This window comes from Vanessa atalanta, chromosome 7, assembly GCF_905147765.1.
Source record: "Vanessa atalanta chromosome 7, ilVanAtal1.2, whole genome shotgun sequence".
In the NCBI taxonomy this organism is placed as follows: domain Eukaryota; kingdom Metazoa; phylum Arthropoda; class Insecta; order Lepidoptera; family Nymphalidae; genus Vanessa; species Vanessa atalanta.
In genome coordinates, this window is record NC_061877.1 from 5320431 (window position 1) to 5341509 (window position 21079).

General features: G+C 31.9%; 1 protein-coding gene across 1 annotated transcript; it reads left to right on the top strand.

Moving 5' to 3' along the window:
- The first annotated feature begins 9444 nt into the window (after window positions 1–9444).
- Window positions 9445–15966, top strand: LOC125065426 (odorant receptor 4-like). Its single transcript, XM_047673006.1, has 8 exons — window positions 9445–9587; window positions 9672–9920; window positions 12400–12665; window positions 12834–13020; window positions 13678–13777; window positions 13879–13983; window positions 15085–15240; window positions 15828–15966. Exons 1-8 carry the CDS (start codon window positions 9445–9447, stop codon window positions 15879–15881), a joined length of 1260 nt encoding a protein of 419 aa, XP_047528962.1. The 3' UTR covers window positions 15882–15966.
- The last annotated feature ends 5113 nt before the right edge of the window (window positions 15967–21079 follow it).

The window sequence follows — 21079 nt, forward strand, 5'->3', positions numbered from 1 at the left end:
TCTATACAAATATTAACGATTAAAGATACTGTCTTCAACTCATACAGAAGTCTAAAACCCGATTACCATAATAATAATATAGAAGAACGACGTACGTTCGTAGCCAATGTCACCATCTATGGTGACGATTTTATATTTTTTTTAATTCTTGTTAGAATCATTTCTGATGTTTCAGCAATGATGGATTTCCATATAAAATTTTATCAACTTTTAAAAATATTTAAGGGCTAAACTGTAATAGATTAAGAAAAATCCTTTTTAGTGCTCACCTACGTTATTAGACCAACTGGTTTAGGCTGTGCTTTGTATATCAGTCAGTCATTTTAAATATTATTAAGTAGATACTTAAAATTAAATTATAACGTGAGCCTTTTAATTAAATTTGAATTGTGTTGCTTATTTTTAAATAAAATTGCTAAGTAATTCTGGTTCACAATTTGACGTCATCAAAAAAAATTCCTGACTTGTAGCTCGGTATAGGAGAGATTTTATGAATATACCTAGGTTATTATTCTTATAGAACTTTCTTTCAAGTGATAAATTACTATTTTAACATTTCGCATTTTCAATTATTTTTAAAGTCTGTTTAATGTTATATTAATTTATTATTTGTTTAATTATGTAATAAACGTTGTTATCTCATTAACAGACACACAAATTATCCAACTAAAACGATAAGCGTATCATACTAATAATCGTATAATCCGTATCTTTTGCTGTGACTATAATGAATAAATGCAAATTTCCATTCAGTATCTACGTTTATTTTAAACTAGAACAAATTCAAAGGTAGCTTTGTGATTAAGTCCGCAGACGCTAAGTAACATAAAGCCAAGGTTTAAGAGCGAGCAGCTGCGTTACGGGAATTGTAAGTGTTCGTTTAATAATTTCCTATTAGCGGAATTTATTCCCAATAAAATGTAATTGATGTAATATAAGGTAATATTTTAGCTTAACATTCTCAAAGTTTTTAATATCCAAGGCAATTATACTTTTAGGCATATTTTATACAATTAAGATTCATTCATTGTTAGAATTCGCTCACGTAATCGAACATGGATTTTTTAAACATGACAATAAAATTCAACGTCACTGTTAAAAAAAATGTTTGTTTTAAATAATAATAATAATTAAATAATATATCTATATTACCAAAATTACATAAATATATAATTATATTTCAAAAAATAACAACTATGCTTCTATTCCGAAACAAGTTGAAAATAGAACTGCTTTTATCGTAGTGAAGCGACTTCGATTTCCTGTTCAAGTAAATATTTACACCGTCGGAAATATTTGTCGCGGTGCGACGTAATATTTCAGACGCGTTTCTACATTGAATACAGATTACATATATACCTACACTCTAACTCAATTCAATTTGTTTAAAATAAAAAAAAAACATGTATTTCACTCTTATTTTTAATAGTAAAGCGATTAAATTACTATCTTACAACAAATAAAGACAATCTTTTGACAAAGAGAGCAGAAAAAGATGTTAGACTATTCTGTCTTGAACTTTTAATATATTACAGATTTCTATACTTACCTAGAGAACGTGATGTTAACATACAATTCTATTCTTCGCTTTCATGGTTAACAATTTTAACATATTTAATATGAAATACGATAAGTATGCATGATTAATATTTTGATAAAGTTGTCATATGTAAAATATTTGATCGACACATTATTGTATCGATGTAATTATTAAATTTATTTGCATTAAGAGCACATTATCATCTTTAAAATCTATGTAAAAAAATAATAAAAATACATTCATATGAAAGAACCGAATATTTTGCCATATGTAAAACTAACCACGACAACAATAAATAATATGATGTAAACATATTTCTTGCATTGTCTTTGTAGTTTGTAAATTTTGTTATGACTTTCGAAGTGCCCGGTCTCGGATTATAAAACAAAAAGCAGTTGGAGCGACAGGAACATCAGGACATCGTTCATCCAGAAATTGATCATGTTGAGTAACAGCGCTGTTGAAATACAGGTGCCAGTGTGCGTTTAGAGACGCCAGACCTATCAAAAAAATCCAACAAAATTGAAAAAAAAAAATGTGTCAGTAATGTATCAAGTAGTGTCCCTGTGATTTTCTTCCCCAAAAATGTTTCTAAGAGACCTCTGAGGTCGCCGGTGCCTCGCCGATGGTCCAAGACTCGACCATCATCAGCGAGGCGTGTACCGACGCGCGGGTTCCGAGTTTTTTTGGGTTTGTCTGGTTGGCAAAAGACTTTTAGTTTATGTCGGCGATTTGGTATTTACCCTGAGGTAGATGTTTGATATTACAATTTCCAGATAATGACTTTAACGATATTGACCAACAAGATATATTTAATAAAATAATTTAATTTTCTCCAGTCTTAAATTATCTAGTAAACTATATTTTTAACAATCTCATGTAAGTGTGATCAATAATATTTCCTTTAAATAACTATGAGTAAGACGGTAAAGTAACGGTTCAGATAAAAACAATAATAGTACAATATGGTATTAAACTCTATAAAGTAAATATTGTCAGAATTAACGTTATCGTATATCTTAAAACAAAACTATATAAAAATACAAATGAAATGTTCTTTTAAACTTTGGAACGTAAATTTAATGAATAATGGTTAAGGCCTAAGAAATTCATTAAAATAGTAAATGGCGTTGTGCAAGCCATTTTCTTAGTGCTGTCTTCAATTTTTTTTAGGTAACGCCTTGTTTTTCTAGGAACTGCATCCATATAAAATATATTAAGTATTTACTCTTAAAGATTTAGTTATGACTATAACAATTTAATATTTTAAATATTAATTTGACAACGTTCTGCTTGTCGATTTTGGCTCTATTCATATTTTTGGAGATAACCTTCTGCATCATAGTGGTACTTTTTTTTGATTCTCCAAATAGTTGTAGAGTTTATATAACAAATACCAAAAAAACTAAAAAATAATTCAATTTTTTTTGACTGTCTCTTTGTTCCGGCTAATTTCTGGAACGGCTGGACCGATTTTGCCGAGCCTTTACCGACAAAAAGCTGTTGTAATGAGGAGTAACAATACAACAATTTTTTTTTATTCAAACGCGCACGAATTCGCTGGCACAGTTTGTTTTATAATAAAATGTAGTGAGTGATAATTTGGTGATATAGTAAGCATAACAACTAAACTGAGTTTTAAATATGACACAATATGTGACACATCCGCCACGCGCCGACCAAACGTGTGAGTGACGTCTTATTTCCTCAATGTGAATCCATTAACCATATGATACCGCCACTGTTGAAACATGCATTTCGCCGCTAAAAGCAGAAACCACAACGTGATATTAATAAAATTAAAACCGTTAAAAGTTATATTATGTTACGAAGTCTATTTAAACATTAATTTAACTAAAATACTTGCAACTTATTTTCAAACATAAATTAATTTCGTTTATTAAAATTATTTTTCTTTAATATTGAATTCAAGTCGCAAGAATAAAATCTAGTCTTACATTTATAAACTCTAAGTAGATTGTAAGCGATCCTTATAAAACTTCAACAATACCCTGTCGTGTGTCTGGTAGCGGATCAGTTCAGGGCTGTAAGCGCGCAGCATTTGCGAAGTATGAGCAGCGGCACTTCAGCCTGCGACTTGGAGATAAGTCACGTATTCATTACACGAACTTCGGCTGAACCTGTCTTAAGCTAGAATAAAGTCATGTGGACATGTGAATATCATTTTACTTATGTACAAAGGAATATATTAATAGCGTCTAATCTGAAAACTTTCAACGTTAATTATCCGCTTATTCCGCTATCAAGACAAAAAATCGTTGAATTTTCATTTATTATAATTTATAGCCTGTATTCATAAACAATCTTCTACATGCCTCAATTAAAGATTACTTCATTATTAAATATACTTTTTAAATTGAATTAGAATCTAGAATAAATGTAATAACGAGCAGAGAGAGCGTTTCTTTAACAAAGAGGTCCGCACAAAGCTTAGAAACGAGATATCTAAAGTATATAATCAGACGACAGTACTGTTTTATTTAAATATATATAATCTAAAGAATCTTTTGCGAATAAAACAAACACTAAAATCACCCAAATATAATTTATACCACTTAAAATGATGGACTATGAGCCTCATATAACGGCGTCCGTTCATCATCATAAGAAACCAAAAATACACCCAGAAATATCTAATCAATAATAAAATATATAAAAGGAAAAAAGGTAAAATTGAAAATAACAATATCTGTTTACTTAATGATTTGCATTCAATCAACTCGATGAATCGACTCTTCTATATAACAACGCTCTATACTCAGGTACAATTTATAAAACAAGAAAAAATCATGAAGAGTTATTATTTAGAAACTAATACAAAAGGATTTATAGATTCTCTATTTTTTTTATTACCTATCAAGGGTGACGAGCAAATAGGCCACATGTTGGTAAGAGGTCACCGTCGTCCATGAGCGTCAGCAACGTCAAGAATACAGCCAAGCCGCTGCCTGGGGAATTTACTCCTCTTAAGCCTCGCTTTAAGAATGATATATTATAATACAGAGGGAACACCGAGGAGGGAAGATCATTACATAGTTTTAAAGTGCGACGCATAAACCACCTCTGGAAGCGCACGGTTTTGGATGTAATAATACGGAAACTTTTGAAGAGACACACATTTCTGTTAGCACTAGCCGTGTAGTCGTTGGGATACCTCCTCGAAAACAATCGTCAGATAATCACCGAATTTTCTTAAGTATTAGAGTCGGTAATCTTCGTTGTTCCAACCCAATCTCATTTTACCACAGAGTAAAAAGCAGTTGTTTTAAATTTATTATTTAGTTTTTTTTTTTTTAATTTCTTTAACTATATTTACTTATAATGAAATAACTGTCTCTTACTAATAATAAACAGAAAGCAGAAACTTAAAATTACCAAATGCTGACCGAATGCTATATTTTCAAATTTTATCCTCATAATAAATCTTAAGGGTTAGATTTTCAAAAACGATCATTTACTCATAAATAGAAGCCCAAATACCGATCACCATTTTTCAAATATTGAAAAAAGGTTAATTACTATGCAAATCTTCATCCCCAATTTCAGTCCTCATAAATAGAAGCTTACAACAATTTTCTTCAAACTTATTTTTGATATTTATTTCAAAAATAAAGAATTTTCATGCAAAATTTTATCCTATATTAAATCCCATTAGGAGATCAATTTTGAAAATTTATTTCCTAGTATTCACTAATATATTCCATAAGGAATTCCTTTGTGAAATTTCACCTTGAACCACTGGTTTAGGCGGAGCGTTGTATATCATTTTAAAATTTTATTGAGTAGATTATTTTGTCTTCTGCTGCGTATCATAACAAATTCGAAATGATCAGTACCATATTCATAGACAGCTTATGTTTGCAAAAAAATAAATGTACATCATGATGATGTTCATTTATTTTTAACTACGCTACGCTACGCTTCATTAAGTTAATTAAACAATCAATAAGATTCTAATCTTATAAGTAAGTCTATTGATTTTATAATTTTTAAGATTTGTAAAAAAATTGATCATTGTAATGACCGTTGCTTACAGAAATGTTTTTCAGAACCATTTTTATAATAAATTCGTCTCGCTACTAGAATTTCTTGAAAAAACAGCTAACTCTCGGTTTGTCAAGGTAATTTCCATTTTTAACATGCATGCATATATCTAAAAAATTTGAAAGTAGTTTTATTCATTTTTGTTTTGGATTTTTTAATGGATAAATAAACAGATAAATTAGATACTAATACATTTCAATAACTCATAGAAATTTGACTATTATGGACAAGAAGGACATGGAAACTTTATTTATTCTTCTATAATTGACGATTTTCTAAAAAAATATTGAATAAATTCACGTTAAATATTAGGTTATATGAGAACATGTGTGTCGTTTTAATATAATTGCTAATACTGAGGTAGCGCTGACCACAAATCGTTCTCTGCCTCCGGAGACCGACGTTCAGATAGACGGCCGCTGCCAGCTCATTACTGAAAATACGAGTATTCATTTTTCACGACCGTTTCCACACTTAATTGAACTTTTCTAACATCAATCACAATTTGTATAAATCCTTTATATGTTTGACCTTTTCAAGGTAATCATTTTCTGAACATCCATTCGGGTCGTTTTATAAAATCTCGCATGGTAATCTAATCATTTAAGAAGATATCTGAAAATATATATAGGTGTATTCGTACACGTAGAGTTTACATTTTACGTCATTATGTTCACAATAGTAGATTGTGGGTGAAGCACAATTAAGCACGAGATTGGATTCAAATGGAAGTAAATTAAAGTGGTTAAACATAGAAACAGAACGACACGGATTAATTTATTTAGTAATTCACATACTTATAATGTTAAATTAAGGATTTCAATAATCCGTAGACAAACCTTTATGTAAATAAATTATTCTGTTTTCAATTATATATATGATTTTTTTTAAGCATTAGCAGCCCGTAAATGTCCCACTGCTGGGATAAAGGCCTTCTCTCCCTCTGAGGAGAAGGTTTGGAGCATATTCCACCACGCTGCTCCAATGCGGGTTGGCGGAATACACATGTGCCAGAATTTCATTTAAATTAGACACATGCAGGTTTCCTCACGATGTTTTCCTTCACCGCCGAGCACGAGATGAATTATAAACACAAATTAAGCACATGAAAATTCAGTGGTGCCTGCCTGGGTTTGAACCCGAAATCATCGGTTAAGATGCACGCGTTCAAACCACTGGGCCATCTCGGCTCTATATATATATGATAGATATTTGTAAATAACGACTATCGCGGGTACAAATCCGGCCAAATAATACTGAGATTTCATGTGCTTAATTTGCTTATCAGTATTTCATGCTCGCTTGGAGTAGGGTTGTAGAAAAAGTCCTTATCATTCTCCTTAACTTTAGTGGGTTAATAACGGAATGTTAATTACTTTTCTATAATTTATAATCAATACCTACTTCAAATATTGAGTTACGCTCTTTTTCAAATTCGTATTCTAATTGTAACGTAAATTATTTGACTTGATTCTGATAAAATACGGAAGCTTAGCTTAAAATTGTTGCACTAAGATAACTCAATTGATGAAACGAATCGGTCTTAACAAAGGAGTGCAGGTTCAATATCTTTGGGTTCAGAGTAAAGTGCATAATTTATGTTTGCTATTCATCACGTACCTTTTGGTGAAGGAAAACATACCCGCAATACAGCAGCGTGGCTGAATAAGCACCGAATATTTCTTCCTGCACAGAAATCCGTACTTAAGGCAATAATATATTAATTTGAGAATTATACCAACAAATTGGAAATACCAGAACTCGAAACTAAACTGTATGTTACCATACAGTTACTTAATAAGTCGCTGTTAATTAGGACACGCTTTAAGCCGAAATAATGCATCACAACAAGAGTTTCTATGTATATTATTCTTGAACTCTTTTTCTTTCTTAATTCCAACTTATCTAAGTAGACAATTCTTAAATGTAAAATATGTTTAAATTATTAGATTAAGGCTTTAAAATGCTTATATAGAAGAAACAAGCTGATGGATTATTTTATTTAATTAATATTTGACATCGTTATTTACAGACACTGTTAAACGTTGGCGTTAATTATTATAATTTGTAGTCCACCAGACAAATATCGTCGGCTGATTCAGCGGGCTCAAGAGAGTCCTCCTCGAGTTGCCAAAAACGTAGCACATCTACCAGAGGAAGACGTCAACAAACTATTCAACCCAAATATATTCCCCGCTTAAATTATAGAAAAAATATATTATAAAAATTCTTAAAACCTTTTCTAATTATTCAATAAGTATTTTTATTAAATTTTCTCTTTTTATCTTACCATAAATATATTTTTATAATTAATAAAGAAAAATTCAAATATTAATATTTAATAGTTCAAAATTCCTAGATTATCTTAGACTTTATAATATTTTCACGTGTAAATGGTATATAAGGCGAGAGAAAATAATTGATACGCGCGCTTTGTGGTATGCTTATAATTAGCCAACGGGTTAACCAAAAGTTTTTACTCTTAAAATATTTTTTTTATTTACTTATTAATGATGTAAAAACCTTTTATAATAATTATTATTATTATTGTTTTTCAACTCAATTGGTTTGATTAGTTTAGTGGCAACATTTAATCTATACTTACATTAACCGAAAAAAAAAGAAATTTAAACTCCTAATTAAAAATACATAGCAGTAATATAAACATTATTAATTTATATTACTTTGAACGATAGTTTGAGATAAATTTAGGTTATAAAGTCAATTATCTAATAGAAACAAACCAATTGATCAATAATATCTAAAAAAAATATAAGAATGTGTGCACGTAAGTAAGGCGTAATGGAGAAAAGGTGAAATATAACAGTAATTTTTAATAAAATATCTTGTACAGCTTAATAATATTGTCTGCTTAGGTACAATGTAACTACAAATGCAGCAAATTCGCAGGTAACATAATAATTAAGTCTCTGATGGAAGCGCCGGAACATAAAGCTAAGGTTTAACTGCAACCAGCTGCGCCTCGGGAGTTGTAAGCTTCGATTAATAATTCTAGTGTTCCTAGAAGCTGAATTTGTTATAATTTTTACCTAAATTTTCATAGGAAAAAGTAACAATATTTCATGCATAAATTAACATTTTGAATTGTCATATGTTCAATGCTACTTAGAAATTAAATATGTTGTGGCATTACCCCTTTTTTATCAAATAGGCTAAAACAAATTAAATCATAGACGTTCAAAGGAAACGAAATACGAATATAATACAATTTACTACGCCAGTAAAGCAAAAGTGAATAATATGGTAAAAGATATAAAGAAAGTCTTTTACTATAATCAGCTGAACCTTCCCCCTTTCATCAAACGAAATAATTACAGAAAAAGACGCTCGATTTCATAAGCACTTTGTACGGAATACCAATAGTTTATTGAAAATTATTCCTTATGGCCAAAGTAGTAAGAACCACAGGTGTATTTCCTCAGTCGCTTAGCGTACACGTCAGAGCTCAAGGCGATGCGGCAAACGCTATTTGGAACTAAAAATTATGACCCAGAAAATGTCGAGGGCTGGTAATAAAAGACAAGACTTCTCAGCAAATTGTCACTAGTCTTAGTAGTAGCGACAACTACTATGTTAAGTTCCCTTGTTACAAATCGTTTCATAAATTGCCATTGCTTTAAATTATCCGATATTATTTATTCAATAGCAAATCCAAATTTTATTGTGCACTCTTTTGTTTGATTCTTACATTCGTATTTCATATTGAGGTAAAAAAAAAACAATTACAAAAAAAAATAGTTATAATTTACAGTTTATAAATTATAATTTTTACTTTTTTTTTAAATAAGGTACTTGATGCTGGTATACTTATATACAAAATGTTAACTTTAAATTTTAAAGTATCTGAAGAAGAATATGAAGAATTTTCGACAGGGGTTATTGATCCTCAAATATTTTATAAGAATTTTTACGTGCTTTTGAAATTTTTTCAAGTACTGGACGCTCCAATTCCAAAATGGACGTAAGTCGATGTTCAGTTCGTTTCTTGATAAATTTCCTTAATATTATCGTTTATAGCAATCTGTAATTAATTTTTTTTTTCTAGATATTTGGCTAAATTTTTGATGGCGCTTAGTGCAATTACTGCTCAGAGTCTCCTATCATTGAGTATCTATCATGGTATTGACAACTTTGATTTATCATTCATGACAGAAGCGGGTACTTACTTCATTGTCGTGTCGTACAAGCTGCTGATACTCGTCTGCACGAAGTTTAATCTTGCCAGTTATCATTCTTTACAACGTATCATAAAAGAAGATTTTACATATGCCTGTAATAAGGGTGGAAAACACAGGTAAATAATGTTAAGTTATCGATAATTTTCGATTTTTTATTTAAATCAGTGATTTATTTACTGCTACAATTAAAATAATTAGTTTGGTAAGAATGAAAACGAAAGAATAAAATCAATTAGGCGGGTAGTAGCTATTTTTTATAATATGGCTAGCCGAGATCGCCCAGTGGCTATAACGCGTGCATCTTAACCGATGATTTCGGGTTCAAACCCAGGCCAACCACGGAATTTTCATGTGCTTAATTTGTTTTTATAATTCATCTCGTGTTCGGCGGTGAAGGTAAATATCGTAAGGAAACCTGCATGTGTCTAATTTCAACGAAATTCTCCCACATGTGTATTCCACCAACCCGTATTGGAGCAGCAAGGTGGAATATGCTTCAAACCTCTCCTCTTCCGGCTGGTAATCGAAACCGAGAAGACGTGTCGCTGGTGCTTGTTAAATTTATTTTCTTTAAATAATTAATTAATAAATTTAAATTAATTTTGTGTTGAGGCCCCGGACTTTGCCCCTCCAGAAGTTGGAGACGTTTTTGGCTGTTTGCTAGCGCCCCAAATTGTAAGAAAAAATTAAATTGTTTATATCGACACAGTCGGAGTTTGAACCAGGGATCGCTGGGCTTGAGGCGGGCATTGTAACTGCTAATCCACTGACTTCCACGAATTAATTTTTCTAAGACTATCTACGATCTTTACTGAACTACACTTATTCACAACGCCTGTAATTTTTAACTAGACAAAAAGTAGAATTATTTCACTGCTATTTATTCTCCACCATACAACTCAAACACACACTGCCTGCAACCCCTACAGGCCTGAACGTAACCAGCTTGAGTCACAATTTGGATTCCGCTCCAGGACTTGCTGGGTCCACGCCGAACTTAAGTATTATAGATCAGGACAACGTAAATATGAGAAAGCGTAATAGAAATGACGTTTCGAGTGTGAGTGTATTTATAAGCTTCGAAAGAAGCGCTTTGAGCAACAGGCGATCGAAGGCCTTCGCTATGTCCAGACTGGCTGCTAATGCCTCCCCCATGCTCTCAACTGCTTCCGCCCATCTATGAGTAAGGTAAACTAGAAGATCACCGGCTGAGCGAACCCGACGGAAACCTTACTGGCGGTCGCTAATCACCTGGTACTCCTCTAGGTACCACAGGAGCTGGCAGTTTATAATGGACTCCATTACCTTGGAGAACAAGGAGGTGATGGCTATAGGCCTATAATTAGACGGGTCTGAGCGGTTGCCCTTTTTAGGGATCGGATGAACCAAAGCAGTCTTCCAGTAGTTCGGGACGACGCCGAATGCATAGGATTGCCGGAAAAGACGCGTTAAGACCGGCGCCAACTCGGGAGCACAAGTCCGTAGCATGATTGGAGGGATGCTATCGTGTCCACTCGACTTATGAATATCCACGGAAAGAAATGCTTTACGAACTGCACTTTGCCGGAATTTAACCTCTGGCATTGTGGTATCACACCGCGGGATTTTTAGTGGTGACTTTCCTCGGTCATCCAGAGTCGAGTTCGCCGCGAAGAGATAGCCTAAAAGATCAGCTTTCTCCTTCGCGGTATGGGCCAATGACTAACCGTCCTTGTGCAGAGATGGAAAGGAAGGCTGACAGAAATTCCCAAGAACAGCCTTAGCGAGAGACCAGAACGCACGTGTTCCTGAAGGGAGACGCACCAGTCTCTCGCCAATTCTGCCAATGTACTCCGTCTTCGCCTTAGCAATCACATTTTTGAAGGAACTAGAGGCAGAGTTATATTCCTTTCTGAATGCGCTGGTCTTTACCTTACGAGACGCTAATGCGTTAGCCCAGTCATGGTAACGTTCCCATTTTTGGCGTGAGGCCGTTTTGCAGAAACGACCAAACCAGGGCTGGGACTTGCCACCGATGGGCACCGCAGAATACGGAATGAACAGTTCCATACCCTGAAGTACCACATCGGCTTTAAGCTTAAGCTTAATTTAGCTTTAAGATGTAAATAATGGAAGACCACACTGGTTCGTTGTGGCACAGGCCTTTGCTTATCACAAGAAACAGAGAACTCATTTTTATCTGTAAATCATTTTTTATGAATAAAGCATATTATTATTATTATATATTATTAAACCATCTCCTCAAAGGGAGAGGTGGCATTAGCCCAGCAGTGTGAAATTTACAGGCTGCTAATGTAAAAATGTATGTTGTGAAACTACATATATTAAACTTGTTATTTGTTTTAAAAAATAAGTGTAAGTATTAAATAAATACTATATTTGATAGGAAACTAAAGCTTATCTCAAAAGCTAATTATAGTAAAGTATTTCTCACAAGTATTCAAGACTATATATATATATATGTTTATTATTTGTCCATTTACTAAGCAGAATAAAAATTAGTATACGAGATGTTTTTATCACCTACAGAAGTTTATGCATTTCTCCTAATACTATTAATATTAATATTATTGAATATTATAATTTATTTTCTAGGAAGGTTTTTTTTTACAATCAGATCCAAACACGTAAAATATGCAAGGTGGCGAATATTTTCATGGTTGGTATAGCCGTGGCCATAGTAGCCATATCTATACTTTCACTTGTATACTATCTGGCAACTCACGAAAAGGGTGAAGGAAGCAGACCACTTCTTTTCCCATTTTGGGCCTTCGATACCGATTTTGGAGCGACGCCGACTTACGAAATAGCGTTTGTATTTGCAAATACATGTGTCAGTGCATACGCATTTAATTATATTTGTAAGTATGTATATATTACTTAATATTTTTATTTACAATATATGTATATCTTAAACGATTTCTTATTTTTAGGAAATATTTCCATGAATATTTTCTAAGAATTTGTGTACAAAGCATTATTTTTTTATATGTTGTATAGATATCATTTTATGTTTGGTTCTCCTTTAGTCATGAGTATAACCCAAATAATATGGATCAGAGAAATAGCAGTCAAAGCCGATATCGTCATATTGTGCATCCAGGACCTAATGGACGGAATACACACAACTAATGATAGCGACGAGAAAAAATATTTCGGTATGCTTATAAAATATCGAATGAGGGAAGTTGTCAATCAACATCATTCAATGATTATGTAAGGATCTATGAATTGTATATATTGTGTATAAAGTGACATATACATGTACTGGTGTAAGAAATTGACGAGATCCACGAACTCTTAAGATGTTACGTCACTCCTGTATATAACAATTTTATTAGCTCACTGACTCACTAGATCTTCGATCGACACTGAACGATGATAGAATGGAACTGCAATACTCTTGGAGTTGAATAATTGTCGATCGATGTTTTATAGAACAGTATCTGTCAATCAGCCAAAGCCATCAAATCAATTTATCGACGTCGATCAAAGGCATCGATCATCGATCGATTTATTGTTCTGGTTTTTTTTTTACTTAACATATAGCAAAAATATGGCAATATGGCAAATAGGCCTACCACCAAAATAACTAATAAAAATGCTAAGGATTTTTGTATTGACATTAAAGTTCAGAAAACCGTAGTACATAATGAATGCAAATTTACCCTAATATAACAATAACAACTGACGGGTATAGAAAAATATTTTATTTTACAAGTCTTTAAGCTACTTTTTACTTTAACTTCCTTTTCATAAATATTGTACGCCGCTTAAAAGTAGCATGTAAAAAACTTGGTTTTAGTTTTTAAAAGGAGAAAATGTGCTGCTTGTTTCAATAGTGTAACTAGAGTATACTTTACTTTTTTGTAGCTTGATAGAACATTATGCCAAAGTTTATAAGAAACTGCTGTTATTCGAACAAAAAGTTAGCGCTCCCGTTGTTTGTCTGAGCGCTTACGCTTCGACCGAGGTTACGTACTAAATTTTTTTTTTACTTTTTAAACATACCTTGGTAATATGTCTTATTCTAATTATCTTATACCTACTAACATTTTTAATGTTCTCTTTTAGGCAACGGATGGGGGCGGATTTAATGCTATTCTGATGGTTCTTTGTATCGGAGCAATAGTATTAGTTTTTATACCGTGTTGTTTATGCACTTACTTGTCTATTAAGGTAAGTCGTAACTATCAGAACTTTACTAATACATTTGATTAATATGAACGACATTTTAATACAATCCACCCTCAAGTTTTGTGACCAAGTGGAACTTCTGCGTTACAAGAAGGCTTTCTTCTTCATTTTAAGACCTATTTTATTGTAATTTTTTAAGTTTTTATATTCTATTTTAACCTCCATTTGACTCTTATGGTCATAAATATAAAAATAGGTATATTTTTAGTGTAATATAGACAAATTAAGCCCATAGCATTTCTTGTTAAAAAAGTATAGTTACGTCATTAGTCTTCTCTATGTACATATTACGTAACAATTCTACTAATAACTGAAATTTAATTGCCGTCTTAGAGTTTTAGGGTGCTGTGTATTAGGTACTAGTGTGGTGTAAAAATACACTAAACGAAACATTTCGTTAACCAAAGTTTAAATGAATGAAATTAATCTATACTAGAATTATGAAGATTTAAAGTTTGTTTCTTTGTATATATGGGGTATCTCCGGAAATAATGATCCAATTTAAAAAAGTCAATGGTTTAAAGTTAGAATAAAATTTATCCAATAGCACCCAGGAAGCGCTATAAATGTAAAATAAATGTAAATTCATAAAAAAAAATGATTTACTGTTCATATAACATATACGAATATTATATTTTTCTTTCTGTCTCGTACGAAGCGAGGCAGGTCGCTAGTAACACATACAATTCTACTCTCGACATTTGATTAAATTTGTTAACAAAGTGAAATGTAGGTAGACGAATAAAACTCATCGCACTGCGGTTCAAATCCGATTACAATATACTATGGAATGAAAAATAAAAGCACTGATATTTTAATTTGTACAAAAGTATACTGCCCGGAGTAGATACTCATTTATCAAGATTCTCAAAAAGTTGATATAAATCGAAACCTTCATACATTACAAATTACTTAATATTCTATATTATAATATATTTGTATGTATATCCTAGGCATAATTCTAGAAAAACGACTATTTGATTTATTTCGTTGTTAATTGTTGTTAATCTTTGAGACCGTATTGGTCTCAATGATTAACAACTTTATTAAGTTAATATCACGTATTTTTTTATCTGGGTTCAGGTAACTTCAATTTGCTATGCATTTTGGGACATCCCCTTCTGGAATGGCGGTCTTGTCATACGGCCGTATCTTGTACTTATGACGCAAATGTCTCTAAGACCTCTCCCACTCAAAGCATCGGGTTTCGAAGAAGTGTCCGTGCAAACATTTGCTGGTGTAAGTTTTCTCATTACATTATAAAACTTTGTCATGTTTTTATTTTAAATTATTTTTACTCAAGTGAGCGAAGTAAATCATATCTAATATTATAAATTCGAAAGTAACTCTATCTGTTATCTCTTCACGATTAAGCCGATGAACCGATTTAGATTAAATTTGGTATGATGATAGTATGATTCCCGGGAAAATACATAGGTTACTTTTTTAATTCACTCCTTGAGGGGGTAAAATGGTGCTGATGAAAATGGATTTTGTGCTGTAGGTAAAGTCATATAAATTACGCGCGGGTAAATCTGCAGGTTCGTCTAGTAAAATTATAAATGTTTTAGAAAGCTCATAAAAATTTTGGTTTCTTCGTTACTAATGTATGAAATTTTAATCAAGGTTCAGGTCACACAGTCGCACAGTTCAGGTCTTAAAAGTTACAGTATAGTTATTTTATGTATAGACTTATTACTACTTGCCCGGACCTAGGAAGAAATTGCGTTTATACCACGTGTATTTTATCCGATACGACTAAAAAGTATTTAAGGCAGATTTATTTCAAAGAAACGAATTAGTTAACAAAACTATTTTTTTTACAGAAAATGGCGTCTGCGTATTCTTATTTCAATATGCTGCGACAATTAAATATATAAGTGTCTCCACTAAAGCACTACAAATTTAATAATGAATACTATATTGCACATTATAGCTTATTATAATATCACTAATACTTATTTAAACATTATTTGAATTTAATTATATCAAAATAAAGTTTTTTTGGAATCTATTTGTTTAAGCTTATTAACTTAACACTATTATTGATGTGCTGAAAAAAATATGCAATTTTCTTATCAAGTTTAACAATGTAAAAAATACATATATAGGTACACACAAGAGCATTTTATATATTAAATAATTTAATAAAATTCCCACACATGACAAATATAATATTAAGAGAATATTAAAAAACTTATTATATTAGCCGGATATTAATATTTAGAAAATAATTATAAACTTATTATAGAATTACTAACAGTATTTAAAACGGGATATTTACCATGCTTTTTAGTATTATTTGGTGGAGCTCGATATTTCGACATTATCTACGAATGTCTTGTTCTCGTGAACTTGATAAATATCCCGTTTTAAATACTGTTAGTAATAAAAATAACCATGTTAATTTAAAATCTTATTATAGAATGTTTTACATAACCGGCTTATAGGTTCTATATTTTGGCCTAATATCAGTATAACTGCGCTCGTTTAAGCTGTTCACTGAGGTATATCAAGAAAGACTTAAGGTAATACTAACTGCTAATATCATTAATCCCTTTAAGCAAATTTGAAATGGGCTTCAACTTTTAATATTTCATAATTTCATATACCAAATTAAAAAAACACACAATAATCAAAAAATACACTAAAAAACGCTTTTTGTATTTAATACTGACTGCATTAACTTACTGTCCATTTTGAGTTTTATGAGTTTTTATAATTATCTCCAAAAGTGTTTACAGTAACGGATAAATCCGTTAGGATTGGAGAACGTAACAAAATTAGAGAGCAAATAAGTGCCGGTACCGACTATGTATTTGTCTCACCTCCCGACGCCGCCGCGTCTACGTGACCAGAATGAGTACACTTCTATTCAATTGATATACGTCCCCGTTTATTCCACTATTCCAGTATATTTGTTTTGGATTTAGGATACAGATAAATTTTAAATTCAAACGGTGGAATGTTGATATTTTTATTATGTTGGTATGTGTACGCAAAATTTGTTTGCACTTTACCTCGAAATAGGTAGGGTAGACATTAAAAAAAAATAATTAATATACGTTGGCTAATCCAGTGTTAGTAACAAATTTAATACTATAATATTCGATCATTTGAAGTATAATAAAAATTAAAAACAAATTTTCATCAATATACTAAAATTAATAAAATTTAATACTCTGTAATAGGAGGATAGTCTTTTAGATTAACTTGTCAAAAATGAACGCTATATAATATTAAAAAAAATAACCAAAAAGTATATCTGTATTACATGCATAGCACCCTAAACTAGATAGACCATTATTATTAGTAACTATAAATATATTTACAAGGATTTAAAAAAAAAGCAAAATTCAGAGATGATATCAATGATATTATTTATCGACCAAGAATTCTTTAATATGACGTTTATTAATTTATCTTTATTTATAAGACGAGCTATATCTAATAGTCAATTATATAACTGATTACTAATAACGAATACATTTTTATTTTACTTATGCATAAAAGATATATATGCAACTGCAAACTTCTCTATAGAAATTTTGGATCAACTGTTTCCCGATAAAAAGTTACAGTGGGTATTGTATTTTTGCCGGCATTTGTCACGAATGCTCCCGGACCAGGCTTGTTTTTCGACTGTGTAGAACAAATAAACGTACACATATATACCAATATTATAAATGCAAATGTGCGAAAAGTAACTCTGGCTGTTACGCTTTCACTGAGCCACTATACCGAACTTTATGAAATTTGGTATGAAGCGAGCTTAAGCTCATAGGCTACGTTTTATACCTAAAACTTATAACTGACCCTAAGGGTAAATTCGCGGACGAAAACTATTGTATAATAAATTGCTTATAAGTATATTTCTGATCCGATTGGTTAAATTAACCTTGTGTGACATTTCTTGTAAGGCACTAGACCTATGTCAAATAAACCAACATTCACATAAACTTTAATATAAGTTTTTTTTTTTTTTAACTCTATTAACATCTCATAAAAACTCTAAACATATAATAAAATAAATCTCCTGAGCGCAATATCGAACAAAACATGTAAATTATGATGCCTCGATGAACATTGAAAAAAGACAAGGAGAAATGAAGCGAGCTTTATCCAATAATAATTCTCACTTGAGTCGCTCTATTTGCTCTCCGTCGCATCATCTGATATTGAATATGGATAAAGTGAATTATACTCGGAGTGGCGGCCAGCGTCGACTCGCAGACAGTCAGATAAGAGGATTACTTACAACTTATAATTGTTTCTTTATATTTTGAAGAAAAGATAATTCCAATATCCGTTTTAATTGTACGATTTTTATATTGCTTTTTGATTTATGAACAAATTAGACATTATTTACTATACATACATTAGAAAATATTTTTACCCCTTCCAGTAAAAATATTTGTTTTACTTAGTGGTTGGGCTTGGAGCATGCGGGTCACCGCTCATCAAATATTCTTCCACTAAACAGCAAAAATTAGCATCGTGTTCCAGTTTGAAAGGTGAGTAAGCTACTAATACGGGCAAGAGGGACATCTCTCCATAGCTGGTGGCGCATTGGCGATGAAAAAAATGTTTAATATTTCTGGTGCTGATGTCTATGGTGACTACATCCCATCAAGCCTTCCTATTTGCCCGTCCGCCTGGATGATAACCTATGCAGCAGGCTTCAAGCAGTGCTCTGGTCATCTACCCACCCCCCAAAAAGACTTTAAGGAGACCATCTGGTGCCTTCACCGATGTCCCAAGATATGACCATCATCGGTGAGGCACGCCCAAAGCGCAACACCCTCTTCCGCCTGGATTAAGACGACCTAAGCGTTCCTCTTTTTGCGTTCATGCATCATTTATCCAATTGAGTTTCAACTTTGTATAGTCGTTGTTGGTACTTATATGAAAGTTTTCATAATACCATCAGAGCATAAAAAGCGGTAAATCGTATCAAATAATGCCTTTTAAATGCAATTTGCACGCCCAAGTTACAAATGGAGCGCATAATTTTAGGACGTATTGAAATTTTGATTTCAAGGGGAGAACACGTGAAACCCGTCATTCTTTGAATAGGTACACTCAATTATACCGTTGGACGTGTCATTCGTATAAGTACAAAAAGGTAAATCAAAATGGTCATGTAATTTTTTTTAATACGGTATTCGACGCGACCTAATCATATAAATAATGAATACACGTAAATCTTCAGCTTTGTCCAACAGACCCGTTTGAACTGATTCATTTTCAGCAAACGGTGATAAATAAATAAACCTATGAATACATTTTTTAGATTAGTCAAAGCAATTTTTTTTATTTATAATTAATATGCGGACTGGCAAATGGACCACTTGATAGCGAAGTGGTCACAACCACCAGGTATTGCTGCTTCTTGGTATAATATGAAATGAACCGGTAGTACCTACCAAGGCGAGTTTGTACAAAGCCCTACCCCGTTTTAAAATATTTTTATAGGCGAGCCCATACACAGTTTAATAAACGTACATATTCACTCTACACACGCACATATATTATAGATGTGTCTGTGTTGAGTGTTTACATATACATATATACAGATATTCATGTTTTTTAGAATTCAACTTTGCGAATCTTACAAAGGCTCGCAAATATGAAATATTAAAAATTAGATTTCACCAAAATGGGCGATAGTTTAAACTTGTGAGCTCGCTAACAGAGGTCATCATTTTGTAACTGAAAGAGAACAAACATAAAACTTTATATCAAGAAATTGCATTGTGAATTAAAGTACAAATGGAGTTTTACTGGGCACGTGCAATTAAAGAGCGTAATTACATTCCTTTGAACGAGTTATCTTGTTACGAACTAATTCAATATCATACGAGCATTTTCACCAGCAAATAATATTTTCAGCTTTACATATTTTTTTCAGTTTATCGTATAACATGTTTTTCACACGTGAACATGAGAATTAAATTATGTATATATTGCCGCTCGTTATTTTTTACTGAAAATTCAAATGTTACATATTGTTATTCGTATTAATGTTACAAAGGTTTTTAGTTTTATATTATACCACTAGAAAAAATTAAAATATTGACGTAAAAAACTCAATAAATTCACAAATAATTTTTACTAAATTGAACGAACGAAACTTTTGTTTCTCTGTTAAAGTGTTAAGTAATATCAAATTTGAAAACAAATGAATTCATCATTTAGCCTGGATTCAAACACAAAGGTATTGTTACGAAAGACTGAACAAAGAGGCTTAGGTACAGAGTTCATAACGACGGGCAGGTGATGTGTAAAAAATCGACTCACTGACTGGGCACAGTTAGGAGTCGAGCGCTGACATGTTTCCAACTAACACAATTATAGCCCCCGAAGGCTAGCAATCTGCAGCCAATTCAATTAACATCAGCTTTTAAGGGTATACCTATAAACCTACCCATTGTTTGCTAGAGAATATCACAGACCTATTTGACAAACACAAACGGTGCTTTATTGACATTTCAATATTCTAATTTACATTGTTCAAGCCAAACGTAATAGTCGCTTGGTTATTTTAATTTATAATGAAACCTGTATTACTTATAATTGATTTATTTATTTTTTGTACCATCGACTTATTAAATATAAAGGAAAACTAATATCTTTGCAATATAGTTACATTACATGGAACATTAATGTATGCTACTAGATCGAGGTAAAGTGACCAAACTACTGTCAGCTATGGCTAAACTTGATCGAATTAGCAGCCAGCTCTCGGGTGCCCTTGTCGAATAAATAGTTTCGAAATGTTTTCCAAATTACTTTTTTTTACAATTCTACTCTGATAGAGTAGTGTCGCGTTATGACTAGAGCTGTAGAAATACATGTACAAAGGGTTAAGATTACCACTTTGTAATGTAATTTTATTAAATTTATTGCAAAATATGTTCTTAATATTCATACATTATAACCAATGATTTAGTCGTGTAGTTGGATCCATAAATATTTACAAAGAAAAAATATCATGTGAAAAGGAAAAAACTTTACAACTCCTTTAGAAAAAGACACATAATATACTTTTTTCCGAAGCGTATCAAATTTATTTATT